Source organism: Hipposideros armiger, unplaced genomic scaffold, assembly GCF_001890085.2.
Source record: "Hipposideros armiger isolate ML-2016 unplaced genomic scaffold, ASM189008v1 scaffold_436, whole genome shotgun sequence".
Lineage (NCBI taxonomy): Eukaryota > Metazoa > Chordata > Mammalia > Chiroptera > Hipposideridae > Hipposideros > Hipposideros armiger.
The window spans coordinates 36000-57488 of NW_017731786.1; the positions used below are offsets into that span (position 1 = coordinate 36000).

General features: G+C 53.2%; 1 protein-coding gene across 2 annotated transcripts in view; it reads right to left on the reverse strand.

Moving 5' to 3' along the window:
* The window catches only part of ISG20 (interferon stimulated exonuclease gene 20), a 24161-nt gene extending 3976 nt beyond the window's left edge, over positions 1-20185 (reverse strand). The window contains exons 1-4 of one of the 2 annotated variants that reach the window (XM_019665195.1): positions 19883-20185; positions 19386-19637; positions 9591-9791; positions 7847-8069 (exon numbers count right to left, since the gene is read on the reverse strand). In XM_019665195.1, the coding sequence (XP_019520740.1) occupies positions 7983-8069; positions 9591-9791; positions 19386-19613 (516 nt within the window). In that variant the 5' untranslated portion in view covers positions 19614-19637; positions 19883-20185 and the 3' untranslated portion in view covers positions 7847-7982. Of the gene's footprint in view, positions 1-7846; positions 8070-9590; positions 9792-19385; positions 19638-19882 lie in introns of those variants that run through there. The other variant, XM_019665196.1, reaches the window with a different exon arrangement.
* Between the last annotated feature and the right edge of the window lie 1304 nt (positions 20186-21489).

The window sequence follows — 21489 nt, forward strand, 5'->3', positions numbered from 1 at the left end:
AACAGACAAGTTGCTGTCCTTTTGTTCTTCAGTCTAGTTGTGGAGGACGTTGCTTCACTGGCCCAAGTTGGCACCATCATTGTGCTCTTCCTGGGAAAGGCAGATCATTTGCCGGCTTCTGGACGGCCGCTCACTGCGGCTGCTGGCCGCTCACGGCGGCTGCTGGCTACACATGGTAGCCCATGGCAACCCGCTGCAGCAGGGGCTGCAGCCTACGCAGTTGCCAGCGACTCATGGCAGCCCAGCTCCAGGTTGAGCTGTTGTTCAGCATCTTAGCTGTAGAGGGCAGCGTCACTGGCCCTCATATGTGGGATCCGAACAGGGACCCTCTGGCGTCCCAAGCCAGTTAGTTCTTAACCATCGCGCCACTCGGCCGACCCGAATGACGAGTTTTTGACTTTTAGGAAGATAGTGTGAAATAAAGCAAGACGGTAGGTAAGGGGCCAGTGATAGAAAATATAAATAATCCAGGAGAGTGATGATAATAAGGTCACGCGCTAAGCCAATGAAGATGAGCATAAATGCAGGAGGTATTTGGAAAATGGAATCTTTAGGATTTGGAGAATGATTGGACATGGGATGTGAAAGACAGAAGGAGGAGGCAAGGAAAGCCCTGGTTTCTGGCTTCAGTGACTGGGTGGATGGAGGGGTTATGAAACCAAGGTAGGAATACATGAGGAAGGTTAAATAGGAATGATGACGCTGGGTAGAATTTTGGGGCGTGTGGCGTTTGAAGTGCCTGGGGATAGTCCAGGGGGATAAGTTTAGAGTTTAATAAAGAGGCTAGTGAGTCATCACCTAACGGGGTAATTGGAGTTATGGATGTAAGTAAAATTTCCCGAGGAGTCTAGGCAGAGATGACTGAGAAGGAAGAGCTGAGGAAACACTGATTTTTTTTTTTCTTAAAGATTGTATTGGGGAATTGAGGGAGGGGAACAGCGCTGGGGAATCCGGGACGTGGAACAGACAAGTTGCTGTCCTTTTGTTCTTCAGTCTAGTTGTGGAGGACGTCGCTTCACTGGCCCATGTTGGTATTATCGTTGCGCTCTTCCTGGGTGAGGCATGTCGCTCGCCGGTCATTGGACGGCCGCTCTCGGTGACTCACAGCAGCCCAGCTCCAGGTCGAGCTGTTGTTCACCACCTTAGCTGTAGAGGGCGCAGCGTCACTGGCCCTCATGTGGGATCCTAACCGGGGCCCTGCTGCTCAGAGCTGGCGTCCCAAGCCAACTCCTAACCAACGCGCCACTCGGCCGGCCCGCAGAAATACTGATTTTTAAAGTGGCAGGCAGAAGAAGAATCTGCAAAGAAGTAGGCAGTGAGCTGAAAAGAATCAGGAAAGGCTCATGTCCTAAAAAAAATAAATAATAATAATAGAAAAGAGAGTTCCAGGAGGGTGTGGTCAGCATTGTTAGATGCTGCAGAAACGTCACATAAGATAAGCTCTGAAAAGTCCACTGGATTTGACCATTTGAAGGCCACTAAGCACCTTGGGTAGAGCTGTTTTGGTGGTAAAGTCCTTAGGACAGAAGCCAGTGCGTTGGAGAGGGAGAAGAAGAAAAGATAGTAAATATAGGCTTTTCTTGGGGCAAACATTGGCTTGGGAAGGGAGAGATATGGCAGTAGCCAGGGTCAAAGGTACACAGACGAAGAGTTTGAAGAAGGTCGTTTACTGTTTATGGACTTGAATCCAATGGAACATCCTAATATTGACCCAGAGTTCCGAAGAGGAAAATATTTTTTAATACCCGTGATAGTACGTGAATCATGATGACAGTGGATGAAATCAGTTAAGTAAATGGCAGGATATGCCTATTTGTTATTAAACAGCGTCAACAGTGCAACTGTTGGGGGTTCGAAACAGGAAATCAAAACAAGGATGATAAAGGTGACTATTGTGGAGAACCGTGTCCCTGCCACCTCTGTGCCATCATCTGTCCCTTGCTTCATCAACCCAGTTCTAAGAGGAGTGCATTAATATTTCCAACTACTCTCATTGCTTTATTTAGTTTTCCTCGTAATTCTTTCCGTTGTTTTTTTCTGCACTGTGCAATATAGCAGCCAGTAGCCACGCGTGGCTCTTTCAATTTTATTTATTTAAAATGAAATAGAATTAACAACCGAATCCCTCAGTTGCACTAGCCACATTTCAAGGGCTCAGTAGACACCTGTTGTTGGTGGCGCCTGGTTTGGACGGCACAAGCATAAAACATTTCTGTCCTGCAGAAAGTTCTAGTGGGCTGTCTTGCTTTCTATGTTCCAAGGCTGTATTGTTAGGTGCATATTATGTTTTATGTTTGTGACATCTTCTTTTTGTTCCTTGTTATCCATTCACGAAATAGCTCTTTGTCCCTTACGATGTTTGTTATGGCAAATTCTGTTGGTCAGAATTTAAACTTGTAACTCAGTTTTACTTGATTTACATTTGCCCAAAGTATCTTTCACTATATCTTTTTATTCCCTGCCACACCTAAAATCGACACAATCTACATAAATGTTGCTTTTGTGTGTGTGTGTGTGTGTGTGTGTGTGTGTGTGCTAATCCAAGTGATAAGGGAGTCACAGAAAATAAGATTTGTGACACAAAATTGAGCCTCCCAGCTTTGCTGAAAAAGCCCCCCCACACACACACACAAAATCATGCTGGCTGATTCAAGTCGGTTTCACTGTCATTCAGCAATCTCTTTCTGTTCTTGTTGGTTCCTTTCTCAATTTCCTGGAATAGTCCAAAAATTCCTATTTCCTTAAATGCAATCCTTCCTTCTGGTAGGCTGAAAAATATTCCCTCCAAACACATCCATGTCAAAGCCCTATAACCTGTGGATGGTGCCTGACTTGGGGAAAAAAAACCTTTGAAGATAAGAGTAAGTTAAAGATCTCTAGACAAGCTTCTTCTGGACTATGTGGATGGACCCTGAATGCCATTACCAGCATCCTTATAAAAGAGAGGTGAAAGGAGTTTATAGACCATCACACACAAAGGAGAAGGCTAAGTACGTGAAGATGGAGGCAGAGACGGGACAGATGCTTCCGCACTCCGTGGAACACCCCGGAATGCCAGCAGCTACCAGACGCTACAAAAGGCAAAGAATAGACTTCCCCAGTGCCTGCAGAGGAAGTGTGGCCCTGCTGACACCTTGATCACAGACATATGGCCCCCAGAACTGTCAGAAAACAAAACTTCGGTTACTTTGAAGCCATCAAGGTTGTGGATCCTAAACACTGGGCGATGGAACAGGAAAATGAAGAGAGGAAGGCACCCAGCGCTGCGCGAGGGACCAGCTGAGTGTCCAAAAGCTGAGGTCCGGACCAGCGTTACCCAGGCTTTGCCTTGCCCCTGGGAACAGAGTCCAGCCGCTCTGTCACGAAGCACACACAGCACATTGCTGGAAATCAGGTGCTGGGGCCAGGCCAGTGTTTGCCTTTTCCTCCATGTCTCCGCAAAGCGACTCAAAACCCTCTCTTCCCTCAGCAGGAAAAGCATATGTTCTTTCCATATAGAGGAGAAATTGTTCCACAAGTGAGTAAACCTCTTGGCCGCGGAGCCTGGCCCAGCCCTCACCGTGCTGGGCAGGAAGCGGGCAGCAGTCCTTACCACTCTGGGAACCAGACTAAACCTGGCTCCTGACCCTCGGGAACAGGGGCCTTCTGATGGGGTGGGGGGCAGTGGGGAGCAGGGGTCGGGATGTGCCTCAAGACGGTTAGCAGCTCAGCGTGGAGAATGCCGTCCCTGAATAGAAAAGCGCTTTTCTCTAGTCAGGCTGTGCTGGGAGGGGGACGCTAGGCGTTTCGCAGGGGCAGGGGACCTTTCCGATCGCCGCGCCCCATAGCCAGCAAACTGATCTGAATCAGAGGTGACTCAGGTGTGCGCAGTGAGGCCAGGCCATTTTTAGACTGTCCTTTCCAGCCACCCCCAACTTCTGCTTGATGCCTTCCAGGTTAGGTGGCGGGAGGTTGATCCCGTCCGCAGTGCCTTAGTCCATTTTGCCAGGGGCGCATGACTACACATCTTTCCAAAGCCAGCCCTGGGCTGGAGGACACCGCTCATTTCCTTGGTTCAGCTGAGCCCTGGATGGGGCGGCGAGGAAGTGGGGAGAGAAGGAAGGGATGGGGAGGCCAGGGCACTGGGGTGGGTGGCGGGGCAAAGGGGAATTGGAAAGGGTCTCCCTATAAGGAGAAAACATTGGAGAAATTGGGGACACTTAACCTGGAATGTCTAAGACTTGGGGTAGACATGAGAATCATGAAAATGATCTGAAGATGGTGACAGGTGACCATGTCAGATTGGTCCTGGATGGGAGCCCTGTGTGTATAAATCAGGGACCCCAACCCTCCGAGGAGTGCTTCTGAGACAGTGGATTCTCTGTCATTGGACACATCGGGCTGAGGGTAGATGGCCCCCAGTTGAAAGGGTTCAGGGGTCAGGTGGGAGGTAGACTAGAGCTTAGGTCTTAAACTGGTGGCCCGGGGGCTAGACACAGCCCTGAAGAGGTTCCCACTGGCCGGCATTTCTGCACGGCCACAGTCAGCTGGTGCTGAGTGTCACCTGCCCAGTCCACAGGGGGCATGTGCTCCCAGTTCTGCACGGTGCATCAGGCCTGGGTCACTCATCCATTTCCGGGATTGGCCCCTTAAGCGTTTATGTCTGTGAGCCTTGCAGCACAGGTCCTGAGCACAAGCACCCTTCTCCCTCTCTAGGTTCATCCTGTAGGCCCACTTGGGGAAGGAAAAGGTGGTACCTTCCCACGGGCTCAGGTGAGACCACGTGGGATGCAGATAGGGCTCCCATGTGGCTAGTGAGCATCACCACTGCACTCTCCTCTTCCCTGCTCCTCACGCTGCCGTGGTGCCGGGGTCTGCCATAGACTCTCGGGAGGCACCACCCAGGACAGCGTAGTCATTCACCTGGCTTTCCTGCCCTGGAGCAGAGGTAGCCACCCAGGAAGGACACCTAGGCAGGCGCCCTGAGAATTGAGACAAAAGGGGCAAAGTGAGAAAGTGCACTCCCCTCAGGACCAGGAGGGCGTGGGGAATGAAAGCCTACTTGAAGCCTATGTGACGGGGGCTGGGGGAAGGGGGCAGATTTCAGAGGGGCCTCACTTCCCTGGTCCCATCTGTTGCCACGATAGCTATGGGAGTTGGCACAAATATTCCCATTCTCTAGATGAGGAGACAGAGGCTGAAGTTGCCCAGGGGAGAGTTTAGCCACTAGGCGACAGCAGGGCTCCTGGATGTTTACCAAGTCTGCTTTCTGCTGCCCCAGGCCACCAGGAGTGGGTCTGCTGAGGGTGACAGAGCTGGTCACAAAGCAGCCACTTACAAAATCATCTTCCCTTTCTCCATCTTTTACCACCTCATGGAATAAACCCAATATTTGCAGACATCGACTCCAATTGTGTCAGGGCCCAGCGAGGCCAGGAATCTAGAAGGGTACCCAGAGGCAGCTCTTTATTTTTATTATGATCAGTAGTGGTGGGTGTTGTTTATGGGTCCCTACTGGGCACCCTGTGTATGAGATCTCAATCCTGCCCTCAGCCCATTTGATGGATGGGAACACTGAGCCTCTCAGAAGTGAAACTTCAAGCCAGGTCGGCCTGACTCTAAAGCTGGGGCTTTCTCTACAGCACTCCACATCTATGTTTTTTTGTTTGTTTGTTTGTTTGTTTGTTGTTGTTGTTTTTTAAAAGATTTTTATTGGGGAATTGGGGGATGGGAACAGTGCTGGGGGATTAGGGGAAGGGGAACAGACAAGTCGCTGTCGTTTTGGTCTTCAGTCTAGTTGTGGAGGACGTTGCTTCACTGGCCCAAGTTGGCACCATCATTGCGCTCTTCCCGGGTGAGGCAGATCAGTCGCCGGCTTCTGGACGGCCGCTCACGCTGGCTGCTGGCTACATACAGTAGCCCATGGCAACCCACTGCAGCAGGGGCTGCAGCCTACGCCGTCGCTGGCGACTCATGGCAGCCCAGCTCCAGGTTGAGCTGTTGTGCAGCATCTTAGCTGTGGAGGGCAGTGTCACTTGCCCTCATATGTGGGATCCGAACCGGGGCCCTCTGGCTCAGAGCTGGCGTCCCAATCCAGCTCTTACCAACGCGCCACTCGGACAGCCCAACATCTGTGTTTTTTATGTGACTGTGTTTTTCACAACACTGTAAAATGCTGTACGGGAAGCCTGTGAGTGGGGTCGGAGCCAACAGCACATGCTGCCCTCTGGGTCCTGGCCGTCACCTTGGCTTCTGTCTGGGAGGTGGAGTGGGTGTCCACCCCTCCCAGGTTTTCCTCCCCTGGGGCATTGAAGCACCACAGCCAGAAGCATGAAGTCAGGTTGTATTTCCTCTGGGAAGGCTTTTCCTTTGGGAACCCCAGTTCATCTCCTTTCAAGGAAGCCTGAGGCGGTGGGAAGAACCTTCCGGGAGTTGGAGGGCCTGGAGCACCACCTGGTGGCCAGTTGTAGCCAGACAAGGCAGCCGCATCCGGCCTCTTTGAAGAGTCCTAAAAATCATACAACAGCAGAGGGCTGGAGAGAACCCTGAGAGCAAGGAGGCACTGCCATTGAAAAGCAGTCAGAGTGAAAAGCACTCAACTTTGGGGTTTGACGGGCCTGGATTTGAACCCTTGTGTTCTCTGCCTTACCTTGAGTCCCTCACACCTGTGTCCTCTCTGCATGGCAGGCAGCGAAGGGAGACAGCAGGGGGCGAGGCTGGACCAGTGACAGGAGTCCGGCCTGGTGGCCCTCAGCCCTTAGGCCAGTGACAATCACTGGACACTGAAGCAGTGCTTCTCGAATCCTCATCCTGGGCCAGCAGTGTTTAGCATCAACGGGGAACTTGGTAGGAATTCAGATCCTGGGGTTGCACCCCAGACCAGCTGAATCAGAAACTCTGGGGGTGGGGGGGTAGACCCAGCACCCTCCAGGTGATGCTGATGTAAGGACAAGTGTGAAAACACTGCTTGGGTACTGGGGCTGCTCAGAAAGCACCTGAGTGGTTCCAATGTCCTTGAAACCCCAGCAATTCCTGTTTAGTGCAGCTGAAGTGAGACCCAGGCATGGGTTGAAACAACTCTGTAACTAATGAGCAGTTAATTTATTTGCTCAGACCCTTCTCCTTGCCTACTGCCTTCTTCCTTCAGAGGGTAGTATCTCACAGCAGAGTGATGCTGCTCTCCATGGGGTCCCCTGGACCCTCAGGTGGTCCAGAGACTAACCACTAGTTATCGACATTCGGTGGGTGCTTGAGCTGTGACAGGCGCTGTGATAGGGGCTTTGTATGCAACATCTCCTGAGAATCCTATGAATTGTTAGAATTCCCTGTTGTACAGATGCAGAAACGGAGGCACAGAGAGGTTAAGTAACTCACCGTATGTCACACAGCTACTAAAAGGGAGAACCAGGACTCTATCCTAGTTCCCTCTGACTCTGTGGAGTCCACTAGGTCTGCTTCCTTGTTTTACAAATAAGAGGAGGAATGACTCCCTGAAGGTCACCAGAGGTGGCACCCATCGCACTTGTGTACTTTTGCTTCAAATCTCACCATTGCCATAGCACCGCGAGATGGGATGAATGGACCTATGAGTTGGGTGCCACCCCCAAGAAATAAAAGCTGCATGCATACAAGCGACTGGGAAAGGGAGGCAGGGGCCGGCCTTATTCATTAAGTCACATGCCGCCTAGATTCCTGGAGCTGCTTCTTGGACCCGCAGGATTCCAGATATTAAGGAAATTGACACTTGTCCCCCCATCATGACTCAAGTCTTTGTCGCCCTCTCAGCCTCATGCAGACTGGGCCCAATCCCCCATTACCCAGCTCGGAGACAACAGCAGGAAACCCAAGGAGAGGACTGATAACGGAGTAGAGAAAATATAGAGCCGTTTTATTACTTAAGATACATTTTCCAAAAGCAAAGGAGTTGCCGTTCTGAATAACGAATGCCCGCGATCCCTGGGGGAAGGGGCTGAATAGAGCTGACGCTGCCAGGCGGGCAGCCCTCAGCGGGCTTGAGTTTTCCGGGAGATTTGATAAAGCTTCATTGCCGCTCTGGCATCTTCCACTGAGCTGTGTCCAGACCTGCTGTTCTGCAGACATAGGTAGAGAATGAGGACTTGGGGAGGCGCCGAATGCAGCCGCCCCATGGGGCCCCACCCTTCCCTGCTCACACCCCCACTTCCAGGGCCACAAGGCAGGTCAGAGGGTAAATTTCCCTGGTTCTCTGACACCCTGGACTCAGCAGGTGGCTGGAGCAGGCCTGGCTTCACCTGTTAGCTCTGGGGCCGGGACTCTAAGGCTCAGACGTGGCCAGGCACAGCACCCAGCATCATGACAGCCAGGCCGTGCCCTCAAGGTGCTTACAAACCAATGACAGATGAGGGCACTGCAGGCTGGCTCTCGGGCCAGAGGGCTGAAGCAGCTCTAACAGGGCACTCCTGGGCTCTGAGGAATGTGTTAAAAAGATGTCTCTAAAATGCTACTTGGGGCCAGCCGAGTGGTGCGTTGGTTAAGAACTGGCTTGGGACGCCAGAGGGCCCCGGTTCGGATCCCACATATGAGGGCCAGTGACACTGCCCTCTACAGCTAAGATGCTGAACAACAGCTCAACCTGGAGCTGGGCTGCCGCGACGGCGTAGGCTGCAGCCCCTGCTGCAGTGGGTTGCCATGGGCTATGGTGTGTAGCCAGCAGCCGCCGTGAGCGGTTGTCCAGAAGCCAGCGACTGATGTGCCTCGCCCGGGAAGAGCGCAATGATGGTGCCAACTTGGGCCAGTGAAGCAACGTCCTCCACAACTAGACTGAAGACCAAAACGACAGCAACTTGTCTGTTCCCCTTCCCTCCATTCCCCAGCACTGTTCCCATCCCCCCAGTTCCCCAATAAAATCTTTTAAAAAATAAATAAATAAATAAAATAAAATGCTACTTGGCTCACTACATTGAGAAGGTGTTATTCAGTGACTCGATGTGCTGGCCATTCTGACCTTGATCCTGTGTACCTCAAGGCTAACAGAGGGGCCCAAACTCAAGCCCACCCACCCCCTGCTTCCCATGTGATCCCTGCTCCCCAGCCAAGCAGGCTGGGGCTCGTGAAGCCCCCCGCCACACACACACCTCTCTCCTGCCCTCCTCCACTAACACTCACCCTTCCAACTCCACTCAGACCTGGACCTGCCATCCATCCTTCATCCCTGCTCCCAGGACACCTGCCCATCCCTCCATCAGACACTCCCCACAGCGTGTGCTGATGATGAGCTACCCTCCCCAGAAACAAGAGTTCCTCAGGGTCAGGGCCTTGGTCACCTGGTGTCCCCAGCATCTGGTCTAGCCTGGCTCAGAGTAGGTGGGTAATAAATATCAGTTGACCTGGAAACCCTATCGGAGACACTGCCCCTCTCACGAGCGCATAGCCGCTCAGGACTAGGGGGACACAGTGCATGCTTAGGGCCAAATATTTACCCTGGAGCCACTTGAGCAGCAAGGAGTCAGGGGGTCAGAGTCTTGGAGGGAAGGGCCAGGCCCCCAGAGCAGACCCTCCTAGCGATGCCACTCATGGGCTTCTCTGGGACCAGCTTTTTGGTCCCCAGCCTGAGAAGGGAGGGCGGTCCTCACCTGGATATGCCACCCCAGGAGGCGCTCGCTGAGCACGCGGAGGGAGACACGCCTGCAGTTGGACAGGTTGGCCTTACGCCACAGCAGCCTGTCGGTGGCCGTGTCGTAGATGTTGTAGGCACTCATGTTCTCTTTCAGCGCGTCAAAGTCGTGCTTCAGGTCATGGCCCACCACCAGCTTGCCTCTCAGGAGCTGCAGGATCTGAACAGGAAGACAGGTGCCCCACACATTACCCAGTTCCTCGGGTGGGTCTGGGGCAAGTTGGTGCTGTCATGGGGCTGGCAGGGAGCAGCCCCTCCTCGACTTGCTGTGTGACCTTGGGCAAATCACCATCCCTCTCTGAGCTTCACACATATCATCCACAAAATGAGAACATGGGACCAAGTCCCTCCTCACACTTAATATATAGTTTAGGCCCATCTTGAGTCCTTCAGTGGTTTCAATGCAGAATAGCCATATGTGAGATAATAGAAACATAAATACTGCTGTCTGCCTCACCCCTCTCCCCGCTCCTTCCTGACACAGAGCTCCTGAAATGCTTGGAATTTCTGGGGTGATAGGAGTGTCTTTTGTTCTAATGAGGCGATTCAGGTGGGCTAGTCCATAGGTGCTCGCCACTGGAAAAACCAAGCCAAAATTAGAAGCTTGGAATTTTCAGTCCCGCCTCCCATTCTCGCGAGAAGGGGGACGGGCTGAAAATAGAGCTAACGATCGATCGTGCCTACACGATGGAACCCCCATAAAATCCCAAAAGTACAGGGTTCGGAGAGCTTCTGGGTTAGTGAACCCCCAAGTGGAGGTGCTGGGAGAGTGGCACCCGGATAGGGCATGGAAGCTCCCCACCGCTCCCCACATACCTTGCTGTAGGCCTGCCTTCCACCTGTATCGTTTAATAAACGGGCAAATGTGTTTCCCCGAGTTCTGTGAGCTGCTCTAGCAAATTAATCAACCCCGAAGAGGGGGGCTTTGGAACCCCTGATCTATAGCAGATTGGTCAGGACCACAGGTCACCACCTGGGCTTCCGACTGGTTTCTGAAGTGTGTGTGTGTGTGTGTGTGTGTGTGTGTGTGTGTGTGTGTGTGTGGCAGTCTTGTGGGGCTGAGCCCTTAGTCTCCAGGTAGAAAGTGTCAGAATTCAACTGAATGACAGGACACTCAGCTGGTGTCTGAGAATTACTCACTGGTGAGGGAAAGGCCTACTACACACAATTGGTGACCACAAGTGTCAGAAGTGAAGTGTCTGTACAAGTAAAGGGGACACACAGGAAAGAAAGACATAGGAGGGAAGAATGGGTTTTTTTTTTGTACGTAGGAAGGAAAAAAAAATCGAGCTTTTCCTTTACACAACGGCTAGCGCCTAACTGAGCGTGTCCCATGTGCCAGATGCTCATCTAAGTACGTCACACATACTATGTCATTTAATCCTTTCAACAGCCCTACTGTGGCATGCAGAGTAATGACCTCCCAAAGATGCCCATGTCCTAATCCCCAGAATTTGCGAACATGTTCTCTGGCCCACGGGAAATTAAAGCTGCAGGTGGGCTATTTAGGTTGCTAATCTTTTGCCCTTAAAACAGGGAGATTTTCTGGATTACCCAGGTGGGCCCAACATAAACACAAGAGTCCTTCTATGTGGATGTCAGAGCGATGTGATGTGAGAACTTGACACATGACTGTTGGCTTTGAAGAAGGAGGAAGTGGCCACGAGGCAGGAAGGAGGGTGGGCGAGGACACGGATTGTCCCACAGAGCGTCCACGAGGGACGCAGCCCTGCCCACACGTGACTGCAGCCCAGGGAGACCCAGGTCGGACTTCTGAACCACAGAACTGTGCGACGATAAATTAGCATGGCTTTATAAACCATTACATTTACGATTTTGGTACAGAAGCCACAGACAACTAACACAGCTGTGAGGGAAGGCTGTCCGTATTTCACTGAATTTTGCAAACGAAGCAACCGGAGCACCAAGAAGTGAAGTCATTTGCCCAAGGTTACTCTGATGATTTTAAAGAGAAGTTTGCAGGTTTCTTGAGGCTCCTCTCACAATAGATGGAGTCTGATAGGCTGGCCTGTGCGACTTCTGATGTCTCTGTGAGGCCAGTACCCCTGGATCCCTGAGCCACCCCAAAGCCACCTTACTGGACAGTGCACGTGGAGATAAGAGAGACGGGCCTGAGGAGCCCCAGTGCCGGACACCAGACAGGTGGTTGAGTGAACCTCCTGGTGATTCCAGCTGCCGGCCTGCACGATGGATGCCTCAGCTGACCAGCAGGAGCGTGGGTGAAATGAATATTGACATCTGTTTGAACCTCTAGGTTTTGGGGTGACTTGCTAGGCTAGCTGGGACAGTCGGACGGCCCGTAGGAGAGCCAGCCTTCTAAGCCAGCGGGGCTGGCTCCAGTGCTGCGTGTCACCGCCACACTTCGCAGAAAGAGCAGGCCTGCTCTGTGCCTGCCAGCCTAGTGGCCATGTCCCCAGCCCGGTGCCCTACGTGGGTGCCCAAGCCTCCCCTTTCGCCTCCATTCTTGCCTCCTCTCCCACGGGGGCCTCACAGAGAGCCTGCTTCTGGCCACACAGGCCAGTCCCCTTTCTTTACCTTCTGCCATTAGAGAGGGTGGGGAGAGGGACCTGGAATAGACCAGGCCCCGGCTGCAGGGGCCGCTCATGGCTATCTCAGGCTCCCGCTTTGGACAGCTCTGTCAGCCCCCCTGTCTTCCTCTGTGCATAGCCAAGGACCATAGTCTCTGTGGCTCAGGGAGGAACCTTCTGGATGGCGAACACCCTCCCGCATCCTGCTTCTGTCTCTAGTGGCTCCCTGCGACTTCATGCAGGGCCTTCAATATGCTCTCCTTGGGAAACCACAGGGCCATCATGGCCACTTGACAGAACAGAAAGCTGATGCTCAGCGAGGTGAGGTGATGTGTGCACGGTCACAGCCCTGGAGGCAGGGTCTGTCCGTCCATCAACAGGCAATGTCATCGGGGCTTCCTCTGGACAGAGAAGGCTCATGAGACACCAGTGCTTCTCACACCGGGGTTCAGGAACCACCTGGGGAATGTCCCCGAAGTCTGGGTTCTGGATTCCTAACAGGTGGTGCTGATGCAGCTGGTCCAGCGTCCCCCTGAGTGGTGGGGGCCCAGGACCTCAGAGCAGTGGCTCAAGGGGGATCCTTTGAGTGGAAGAAGGGGCAGGCACTGGCCAGCGCTCAGGGAGGGGGAAATACAGGCGTGGGGGATGGGGGATGTACCTGCGGCTTGGTCGTGTGCCTTCTCTTGCCAACATCCTTTGTGTCTGAACCATGTGGCCCGTTTTCCCCAGCGAGGAGCTGGCTCAGGCCTAGCTCACCGACAGCCCTGAGGGAACCCTCTGCCATTCTAGAGACAGCCGCTGTGGTCCCAGACGTAAGAGGGCCAAGTCGTCATCATCGTGGGGTGGACTGCAGGGAAACTCATCACTTCCCGAGCCCAGGGGTCCCTTGGGGAAGGGGCTACATTTAGCACCCCAGGACTCATCACAAGACAAATAGAACAGGAGGGGGTGGAGACGCAAAAAAAGAAGAGGAAGTAGGGAAAAGAGGAGAAGGGTCTGTTTAGCGGAGAGATGCCTGCAACCCTTGAGGGCAAACATGTCAGGGCATGGCCAGGGAGAGATCCCTGGGACTGCCTGTGTGGTCTCAGGGAGGTTAAAGGCTGACTCTGGCTTCAGTTCCACTTTTCTAAGATGACGGCTTGGAGGGGTGAGGCAACCAGGGCTTCACTGGCTTTCTGAGGCAGGGCTGGGGAGGGGGGACCTGCTCAAGCCCAGGGAGGACGGGGGAGGCAACATGGCGTTGGTGGGACCTCAAGACTGTGTGGCCTGCTGGCTGTTGGACTTCAGTCAGCCCTGCTCTGAGTAGGCATCACGAGGCAAGTGTGTCAAACGCAAGAGATGGAGACCCTCAACATCCTGGAAAGAACTGGAGAGGGCAGAGGGCAAGGGACATTTATCTGTCTGCCTTCATCATGCTGGTACTGGGCCAGGTGCTTTCCTCACCTCATTATGACTCAACAAGCGTATTCTCAGTTCCATTTGACAGAGGAAGGGGCTGGGGACCAGAGAGGTTAGAGGGCGTGTCCAGGTCACACAGCTGGTGAGTTGAGCGCAGAGATACGGTGTGTGGGTCCACCCGACCCAGTCACTGTTGTCGTTGTTATCACCAGCACCTACTGAGAACCTAGCAGCTATAAGTAGCATTATTAATTTCAGATCAGAGAGCACCGCTGGGCCCCCTCAGAACTCAGTCAACGTTTCTTGACCCGGGAATACAGCCCCTAGAAGGTGGGCCCAACAGAATCACATTCATACCATCCTACCAACAGGAAAAGGGGCCACAGAGCGGTGTGTGCCCACGTCACACAGCAGGGAGTGACAGACTGAGGTGCAGGCGTCTGCCGGTCTACTCTTCCCACTGTATTTCACTCTAGTTCCAAGGATTTCCTAGATGTGCCTCATCAAAATGTCACCTGAGGCCCTCGTTAAAAATCCAGACCGACCGAAGCAGAATCACCAGGGGAGGGGCGTTCGCCAGGGTTCCAGGGTATTCTCTGCATCTGATGAGCTTTGAAATCTCTGCACCGAAGCCTGTTGAGCAGCTTAGGGCTTGTTGCTTCCATCACGCATCCATCCATCCATCCATCCATCCATCCATCCATCCATCCTTCCATCCATCCATCCATCCATCCATCCATCCATCCTTCCATCCATCCATCCATCCATCCATCCATCCAACCTTTCTTTAGTTTATGTATCCATTCATTCATTCCTGGCTGTCAGGAAAGGTGGCTAGAAAGGAGTCTAAAGAATGTCCTTGCGGAGCCCCAGGTCCCTTGCTGTCGTATTCAGCAGTGGCCCCGGTCCGCCTCTGTCCTGTCCCCTGCTCCTAGCTTGTCTGCTTCCCACAAGGCAGCTCACCCTGGGGAAACCTGGATGATGAAGCCATCCTTCTCCACCTGGCTGAGCCCCAGAGACACCTACCTGGAGGCGCAGACCCGTAAGGTTCTCCATCCGAGACAAGGGCTGCTGCGCTGGTTACAGATGGAATAGCTCCCTGTGCACAAGCTACGCTGGCCTCCCTCTGTCTGTGTCTCCCTTTAAGCCACGATGCTTCATGGCATTCAGTGTCCTTGTTTGCAAACTAAAAATGCAGTTGCCCTCCCAATCTGACTATTGTGGGGCAGATGCTGTTCACCATACTTGTTAACGTCCAAAGAGCATTAAAGCTACAGAAGTGAGTTGCAAGTTATTCAAAATTACTGTTAGAAAAAAAAATAAAATAAAAAAGAAGAGCACTAACCTGCCAGGTGAGAGCCCTGAATCTGAACACTAAGTTGTGTGCCAGGTTGCTGTGTGTCCTTAGGCAAGTCGCTGCCCCTCTCTGGACCTCAGTCTCCTCATTGTGCTGACAGTTTGACATGCGGGCTCTCTATAGACCAGAGTTTCTCAGCCTTGGCACTCCTGATACTTCCTTGATGTGTGTGTGGTTGGGGGGAGTGGCTTTCCTGTACTTTGTAGAATGTTTAGCACTATGCCTGGCCCCCTCCCCACTTATGGCAACCAGAAGTGTCTCCAGATATTGCTAAATGTCCCTTGGGGGGCAAAATGCTCCCCACGTGGAGAACCACCGCTCTAGGTGATGATCAGACCCAGAGGTGTCAGAAGGTAACAGGCAATTACTTTATATTATAAAAGTGATGGAAGCACATTACAAAAAATAGAAACGAGAGAAGGGGTATAGGGGGGCCACTTGCTATCTCAGTGCCCCATGGCAGTAGCGCTTCTGGGTGGACTCAGGGTTCAGTGGCTCCCCAGAGCCCTCCTGGCTGCATGGGCTGGTCTTCACCACAGGCGGGGCCCACTCACCATTCCCATGGGAGGAAGAGACAGGTTGGTGGGTGGCCTGGTGCGTTCTAGACTCACCTAAGTGTCACCTGGCCTTGCAGGGTCTGATAAATGGCTGAGAGGCTTCTGCCCTTTGGGGGCCCCCAGCATTTCTTGGGGCCCATGAGCCTGGTCTCTCTCTGTCTTTGGGATGAAAACACTAGGGGTGATGAGTGGGATCACGCTGCCTCAGTGTCCTTGTTCCTGAAAACAAATGACAGCCATTTGCTCAGCCTTGTGCCTCAGTTTGCTTATCTGTAAAATGGAGTGATGATAGTAGTGAACTACCTCCCCGCCTTGTGGAGGGGACTAAGGTAATGGTGCGTGAAAATGCATGAAAAGTGCTTAGAATAGCATGGTACTATTCTAAGCGCCTGGCCATGGTGCTGTGCTTTTGCCATCACCCCTGTTGTGCAGAGAGGGTCCTCCTGAAGGGTCCAGAGAGGTTTAGCCACAAGCTGGAGGACACAGCTGTCAAGAGACAGAGCTGGGTAGGACCCACGTCCAGCTCAAAGACAGTGTGTGCGTGCTCACGCCCCTGCGCTGTGTGTGTGACTGGATCATAAAGGCCTCCTCTGGCCTGGGCTCTGCACACTGGTAGCATTTCTAGGGGCAGGGAGGGTGGGAGTTTGGCTGAAGCACAGGGAAGTGATGGCTGCGCTGTGAGAGAAGGCAGGAAAGGTAGATAGGTCTGGACTTGGAAGGCTGTGAATGATAGGCTCAGGGCACCTTAGGCCATGGGGAGCCATGGGAGGTATTTGAACAGGGACCCGGGGGGCTGTGATGTGAGCCAGGCTCAGGGAAGTTTCTCTGGTCGCAGGGTAGGAGGGACTGGCAGCAAGCAGGCAGAACCGAGAGCCGGAGTCTCGGGTGGAGTCAGAGAAGGGACTCCGACATATCATCAGGGTTTATGCTCTTCTCTTCCCGCGGGCGTGTTAGTGACTGTTAGCCATGAAGCAGGCATTGTGCTTTGAGCTACAGGCTGTGCCGCTGCACCCAACCTATACAAGGGCAGGGAGGAGGCAGCGATTCTCCCCTTTCGCTGGTGAGGAAACAGGCTCAGAAAGGGTCTCCAGCTTGCCGAAGGTCACACAGACCAGCAAGTGGCGGAACGGGAAGTATGCACCCCAGATGTGGCTCCAAAGGCCTTCCCTGCCTCACTCCTTAAATGGCTAAGTGCCTACTCCGGGCAGGACTCCATGCCACGCACGAGAGGCGCTGGGCCTGGACACTGCTAGGTGAGAAATAGAAACTTCCACACCACGTCTGGACAAGGACTGAGGTGTCCTGACTCTCAGGCCAGTGCCAAGGCGTCCAGGCAATTGCCTGGAGACATGAGAAGTGTTTCTCTGCTGCCTCGTGTCCCCCAGCTCCAGGCTCTTCTGCCTTTTTTTTGCCACTGTCCCGAGGGGTTCTGAATCTTCTCCCCACGGTCACCTCTTTCTCACTCCCATTTCTCCTCCACAGCACCCCCTATTCCAGTTTTCATGGCTTTGATCCTGCCATGCTGTTGCTCAAGAATCTTCAGTGGCTCCCTGTGGCCCACAGAGCTGCATACACAGACTCTTCCTACCTCTTGCAAATACCTCCAGCCTCATGGGGGTCTTTCCAGAACCACCGTGATGCCCTGTGCCCCCTCCCCAGGGCTCCCCAGTATCCTCTCATATTTCTATGCTGTCCAATAGAAACATCACTTAGAGCCACACAAGTCATTTTCAACCTCTAACAGCCGTATTGTAAAAGGTGAAAATAGGTTAAATTAGTCATAATATGGTTTATTTAACCGAACATATCCAAAATATTACCATTTCAACATGGAGTCGATCCAAAAATTAGAGGTATTTTATGATTTATTAAGTACAAGTCTTTCAAATCTAGTGTGTGCTTTATGCTTACAGCACGCTGCAGTCCGGACCAGCCACTTTTCAAGTGTTCCTCAGCTACACCCTACTGGGCAAACAGCTCTAGAGGTGTTGAGCCTGAGTTGAAATCCTGACCAGCCAGCCCTTCCCCATCCTGTTATCTGAACTTGGGCAAGTTACTTAGTGTCCTGGGCTGAATTGTGTCCTCCACCCCCATGCCCACAAAGTCCATTTGTTGAAATCCTAACCCCTTTAGTTCCTCAAAATGTGACTTATTTGGAAAGCGGGTCTTTGCAGATGTAATTAGTTAAGATGCGGTCCTATCGGAGTAGCGGGGAGGCCCCTAATCCAAATGACTGGTGTCTTCATCAAAAGGGGAAATTTGGGCACAGGGACACACACACACACACACACACACACACACACACACACAGGTAGAATGCCACGGGACCATGAAGGCAGAGATCGGGGTGATGCTTCTACAAGCCAAGGACCACCAAAGAACGCCAGCAGCCACCAGAAGCTAGGAGAGAGGCAAGGAACAGACTCACCCTTAGCCCTCAGAAGGGACCAACCCAGCTGACACCTTGATCACACACTTGTGGTCTCCAGAACTGGGAGACAATACACCTCTCTGGTTTAAGCCACCTAGTTTGCAGTCCTGTATTACGGTGGCCACAGCAAACCCATGCACTTAGTTCAGGCGAGCCTCGGTTTCCTCATCTGTATGATGGGATCACAGGGCAAACAATCATGGTTGCTCACATCTTTTGAGTACTGCCATGGGCACCGTCTCTAGGCGCTGTCTCAGGCCTCACAATAATCCCATGGAATTGCTACTGAGAAACTGGGTACAGAGAGGTGGAGTAGCTTGCCCAAGGTAACTGAGCTGGTAAGGAACCAGTCGGGATGCAAACCTGGGTTAGCTCCTGAGGACCGTCCTGACAGGCTGTGCGAGTGCCAGGGGGGCGTCCAGCCAGTGCTCAGTAAATAATAGCTATCCGGGGCGGCCGGTTAGCTCAGGTGGTGAGAGCGCAGCGCTCATAACACCAAGGTTGCCGGTTCGATCCCCACATGGGCCACAGAGATGCGCCCTCCACAACTAGATTGAAACTACTACTTGACTTGGAGCTGATGGGTCCTGGAAAAACACACTGTTCCCCAATAAAAAAATAAATCTTTAAATAATAATAATAATAATAATAATAATAATAATAATAATAGCTATTGTTGTGGCTTTATCTCTAGTACCTGGAGCCTGGCAGACATGCAGTTTGGGGAGTTGAGATGAATCCCAAATCTGTGTTCTTCTTGTACTTCTCCAAGCCCCCCCAGGCTAGAAACCGGTGAGTTTGCTTGCCCTTCTAAATCTTCTCAGAAGTGACTGATAACCTGAGGGCCACCTTGAGAGTGGCTGAGTTTGCTTTCCATTTGGTAATTCAGAGAAACAGAAAGTTAAACTAGAGAAGAGACCACAACAGCCTCAAGGGGTAAGGGGTGGGGGTGGCGGAATCTTGGGACCTCAGACTGATGGATGGCCTGGGATCTGGGTCTGGGATCAAGCCCCCCCCTTAGCCCAGAGGCCCCCGGTTGGTTCCCAAGGACCAGGAGGGACTCTTGCCAAGGGCCCAGCCAGTAAAGGCCTCTGCCCAGGACGCTTCCCCACAGGGCTCACCAGTGACAGCCTGGGGTAGAGGAGAGAATGGGGAACCCATCTGTCAAATCAGTTGTGGGGAACGTCAGGTGGGACCTCTGTTTCCCCATCACAAGACCAGCAAAGGGGACTAGCTTCCCTGATGGCAGCAAGCCTTCTCAGGGATGTGATGGAGACACCCTGGTGCTCCCTACACAGGGGTGGCAGGGAATCTCACACTGCTGGGGACACAGGTGATAGATCTGGCACCCGGGGAAGGCCCCAGGGAAGTGTGTTATGTGTGTGTGTGTGTGTGTGTGTGTGTGTGTGTGTGTATGTCCGCAGCCCCCCTTGGCCTGGCTGGCATATGATTCTTCACTCACCTCCATCCTGGCCACAGCGAAGGGTGTGGCCTCCTCCATGTGCTGAGGTGTGATCCCGCTGACTCGGGTTCTGTAATTAGTGATCTCCCCTTCGGGCCGGATGAACTTGTCATAGAGCACGTCGCCATTGACGTCCACGAGGCTGCACCGCGCCAAGCCGCTCTTCTGGAGGAGCCCCACCCCCACCATCTCGCAGTCCATGGCCACCACCTCCATGCTACTTGCCATGTTTTGCTGGGACCCTCAGATGTGCTGGAGAGCAGGTGGTAGGAAGGGAATCACTCCAGGGCTAACTGAGGCCCCAGGCGTCTTCAGCTACCGCCCCGCCAGCCTGTACCCTCTGCCCTGCCCTTTATCACAGATGCCACCTGGCAAAGGGAAGTTAGCCTCTTGCCACCCTAGCCAGCTTCCCAGCCTGGCGGTTCCCGCCTGGCAGCCTCAGGACCTGGGGGATTGAACCTGTCATCCCACCCTCACCTGCTGGCTCCCATCCTCACCTGTCTGCTTCCTGCGCACAGGGCTCACACCTGCCTCTCGCCTCTCGGTGCTACTTATCAGCTACTGCAGTTCCTCTGAGCACTGACTCATCTCTGACTTCAAGCGGGGAATCCTGACTGTTTCAGTTTCAGGTTCTTCGTTTTCAAGTGAAGTCAGGGGCAGGAAGCCGTCACGTGGGCTGGCTGCTCTATCTCTTTGCCCTGCCGGCAGATGAGGAAGCTCGGTGACCTGAGTCAGGACTGACAAAGCTGGCATGTAACATGTTTGGCTGTCCCCCTCCGTGGCCCCTGTCCTCCACCTAATCGCTCAGATGACGCTGCTGACGTGGATGGAGTGGATTGCAACATCTTTTCATTCCTTTCTCACCCTCCGCCTGTAAAAGAAACATCCCCAGATTGGAGCCTGGGGAATGTCCCTCGGCTTCTGGGCCACTACCAACCTCACACCCCGAAGTTTGTGTTTTTTTTTTTAAAGATTTTTATTGGGGTATTGGGGGGAAGGGAACAGTGCTGGGGAATTGGGGGAAGGGGAACAGACAAGTTTTGTTCTTCAGTCTAGTTGTGGAGGACGTTGCTTCACTGGCCCAAGTTGGCACCATCATTGCGCTCTTCCCGGGCGAGGCAGATCAGTCGCCGGCTTCTGGACGGCTGCTCACTGCGGCGGCTGCTGGCCACTCACGCTGGCTACTGACTACACACGGTAGCCCAAGGCAACCCACTGCCACAGGGGCTGCAGCCTACGCCATCGCCGGCGACTCACGGCAGCCCAGCTTCAGGTTGAGCTGTTGTTCAGCATCTTAGCTGTGGAGGGCAGTGTCACTGGCCCTCATATGTGGGATCCGAACCTGGGCCCTCTGGCGTCCCAAGCCAGCTCTTAACCATCGCGCCACTTGGCCAGCCCCCGAGGTTTTTTATGGGGCAAAGGGAGCTGGCTCTTGGGACATTGAGGCTATTAATTGGGAAGGGCAGAAGGTTGAGGTGCGAGGGGCACTAGCCCCCACCCCAGCTCAGGCAAGGCAAAGAAGCAGTGCGGGGGCCCTTACAGTCTCCACTGGTTCAGGGTGCCTCAGAGACAGCGACCTGTCAGTCCTGAGTGGGCTGTCTCCAGCTGGGCTGACACTGTTTCGGGAAAGGACAAGCAAGCCTGGACGGACCCCCCCACCAGCCTGGCCGTATTTCCTATTTGGTTACTCCCTCCCTCTTAGAACAGTGCCTGGCAGAAAAGGAGCATTCAACATTTGAATGAGTTACAACTGGGGCAAAAACAGAATCAGCTTCCAATGAGGAAATCGTCCATTGTGCACTGTGGTGAGATTCAGTTATGAGTTGAGAACCCCATCTTGCCTCCGACCCCGGGTCCATTTAGAATAAGCGCTGAGCCGTGGGGTCTGCTTGTCCCCAGCGGTCACAAAGATTTGAGGCGTGGAAGGGAATTTCCCAAGGTCCGGGGTGTTTCACCAAGAGACGTCCAACTCCGACAGCCAACTTTAACAGACCTCGGAAATAAAACCGGACACTGAGACATGTCTCAACGGTGAGGCATCGTGTCTGTGTGTTGTTTAGTTGGTTCAAGTTGGAGGTATGAGCTTGTTTTTGGTTCCCATCGG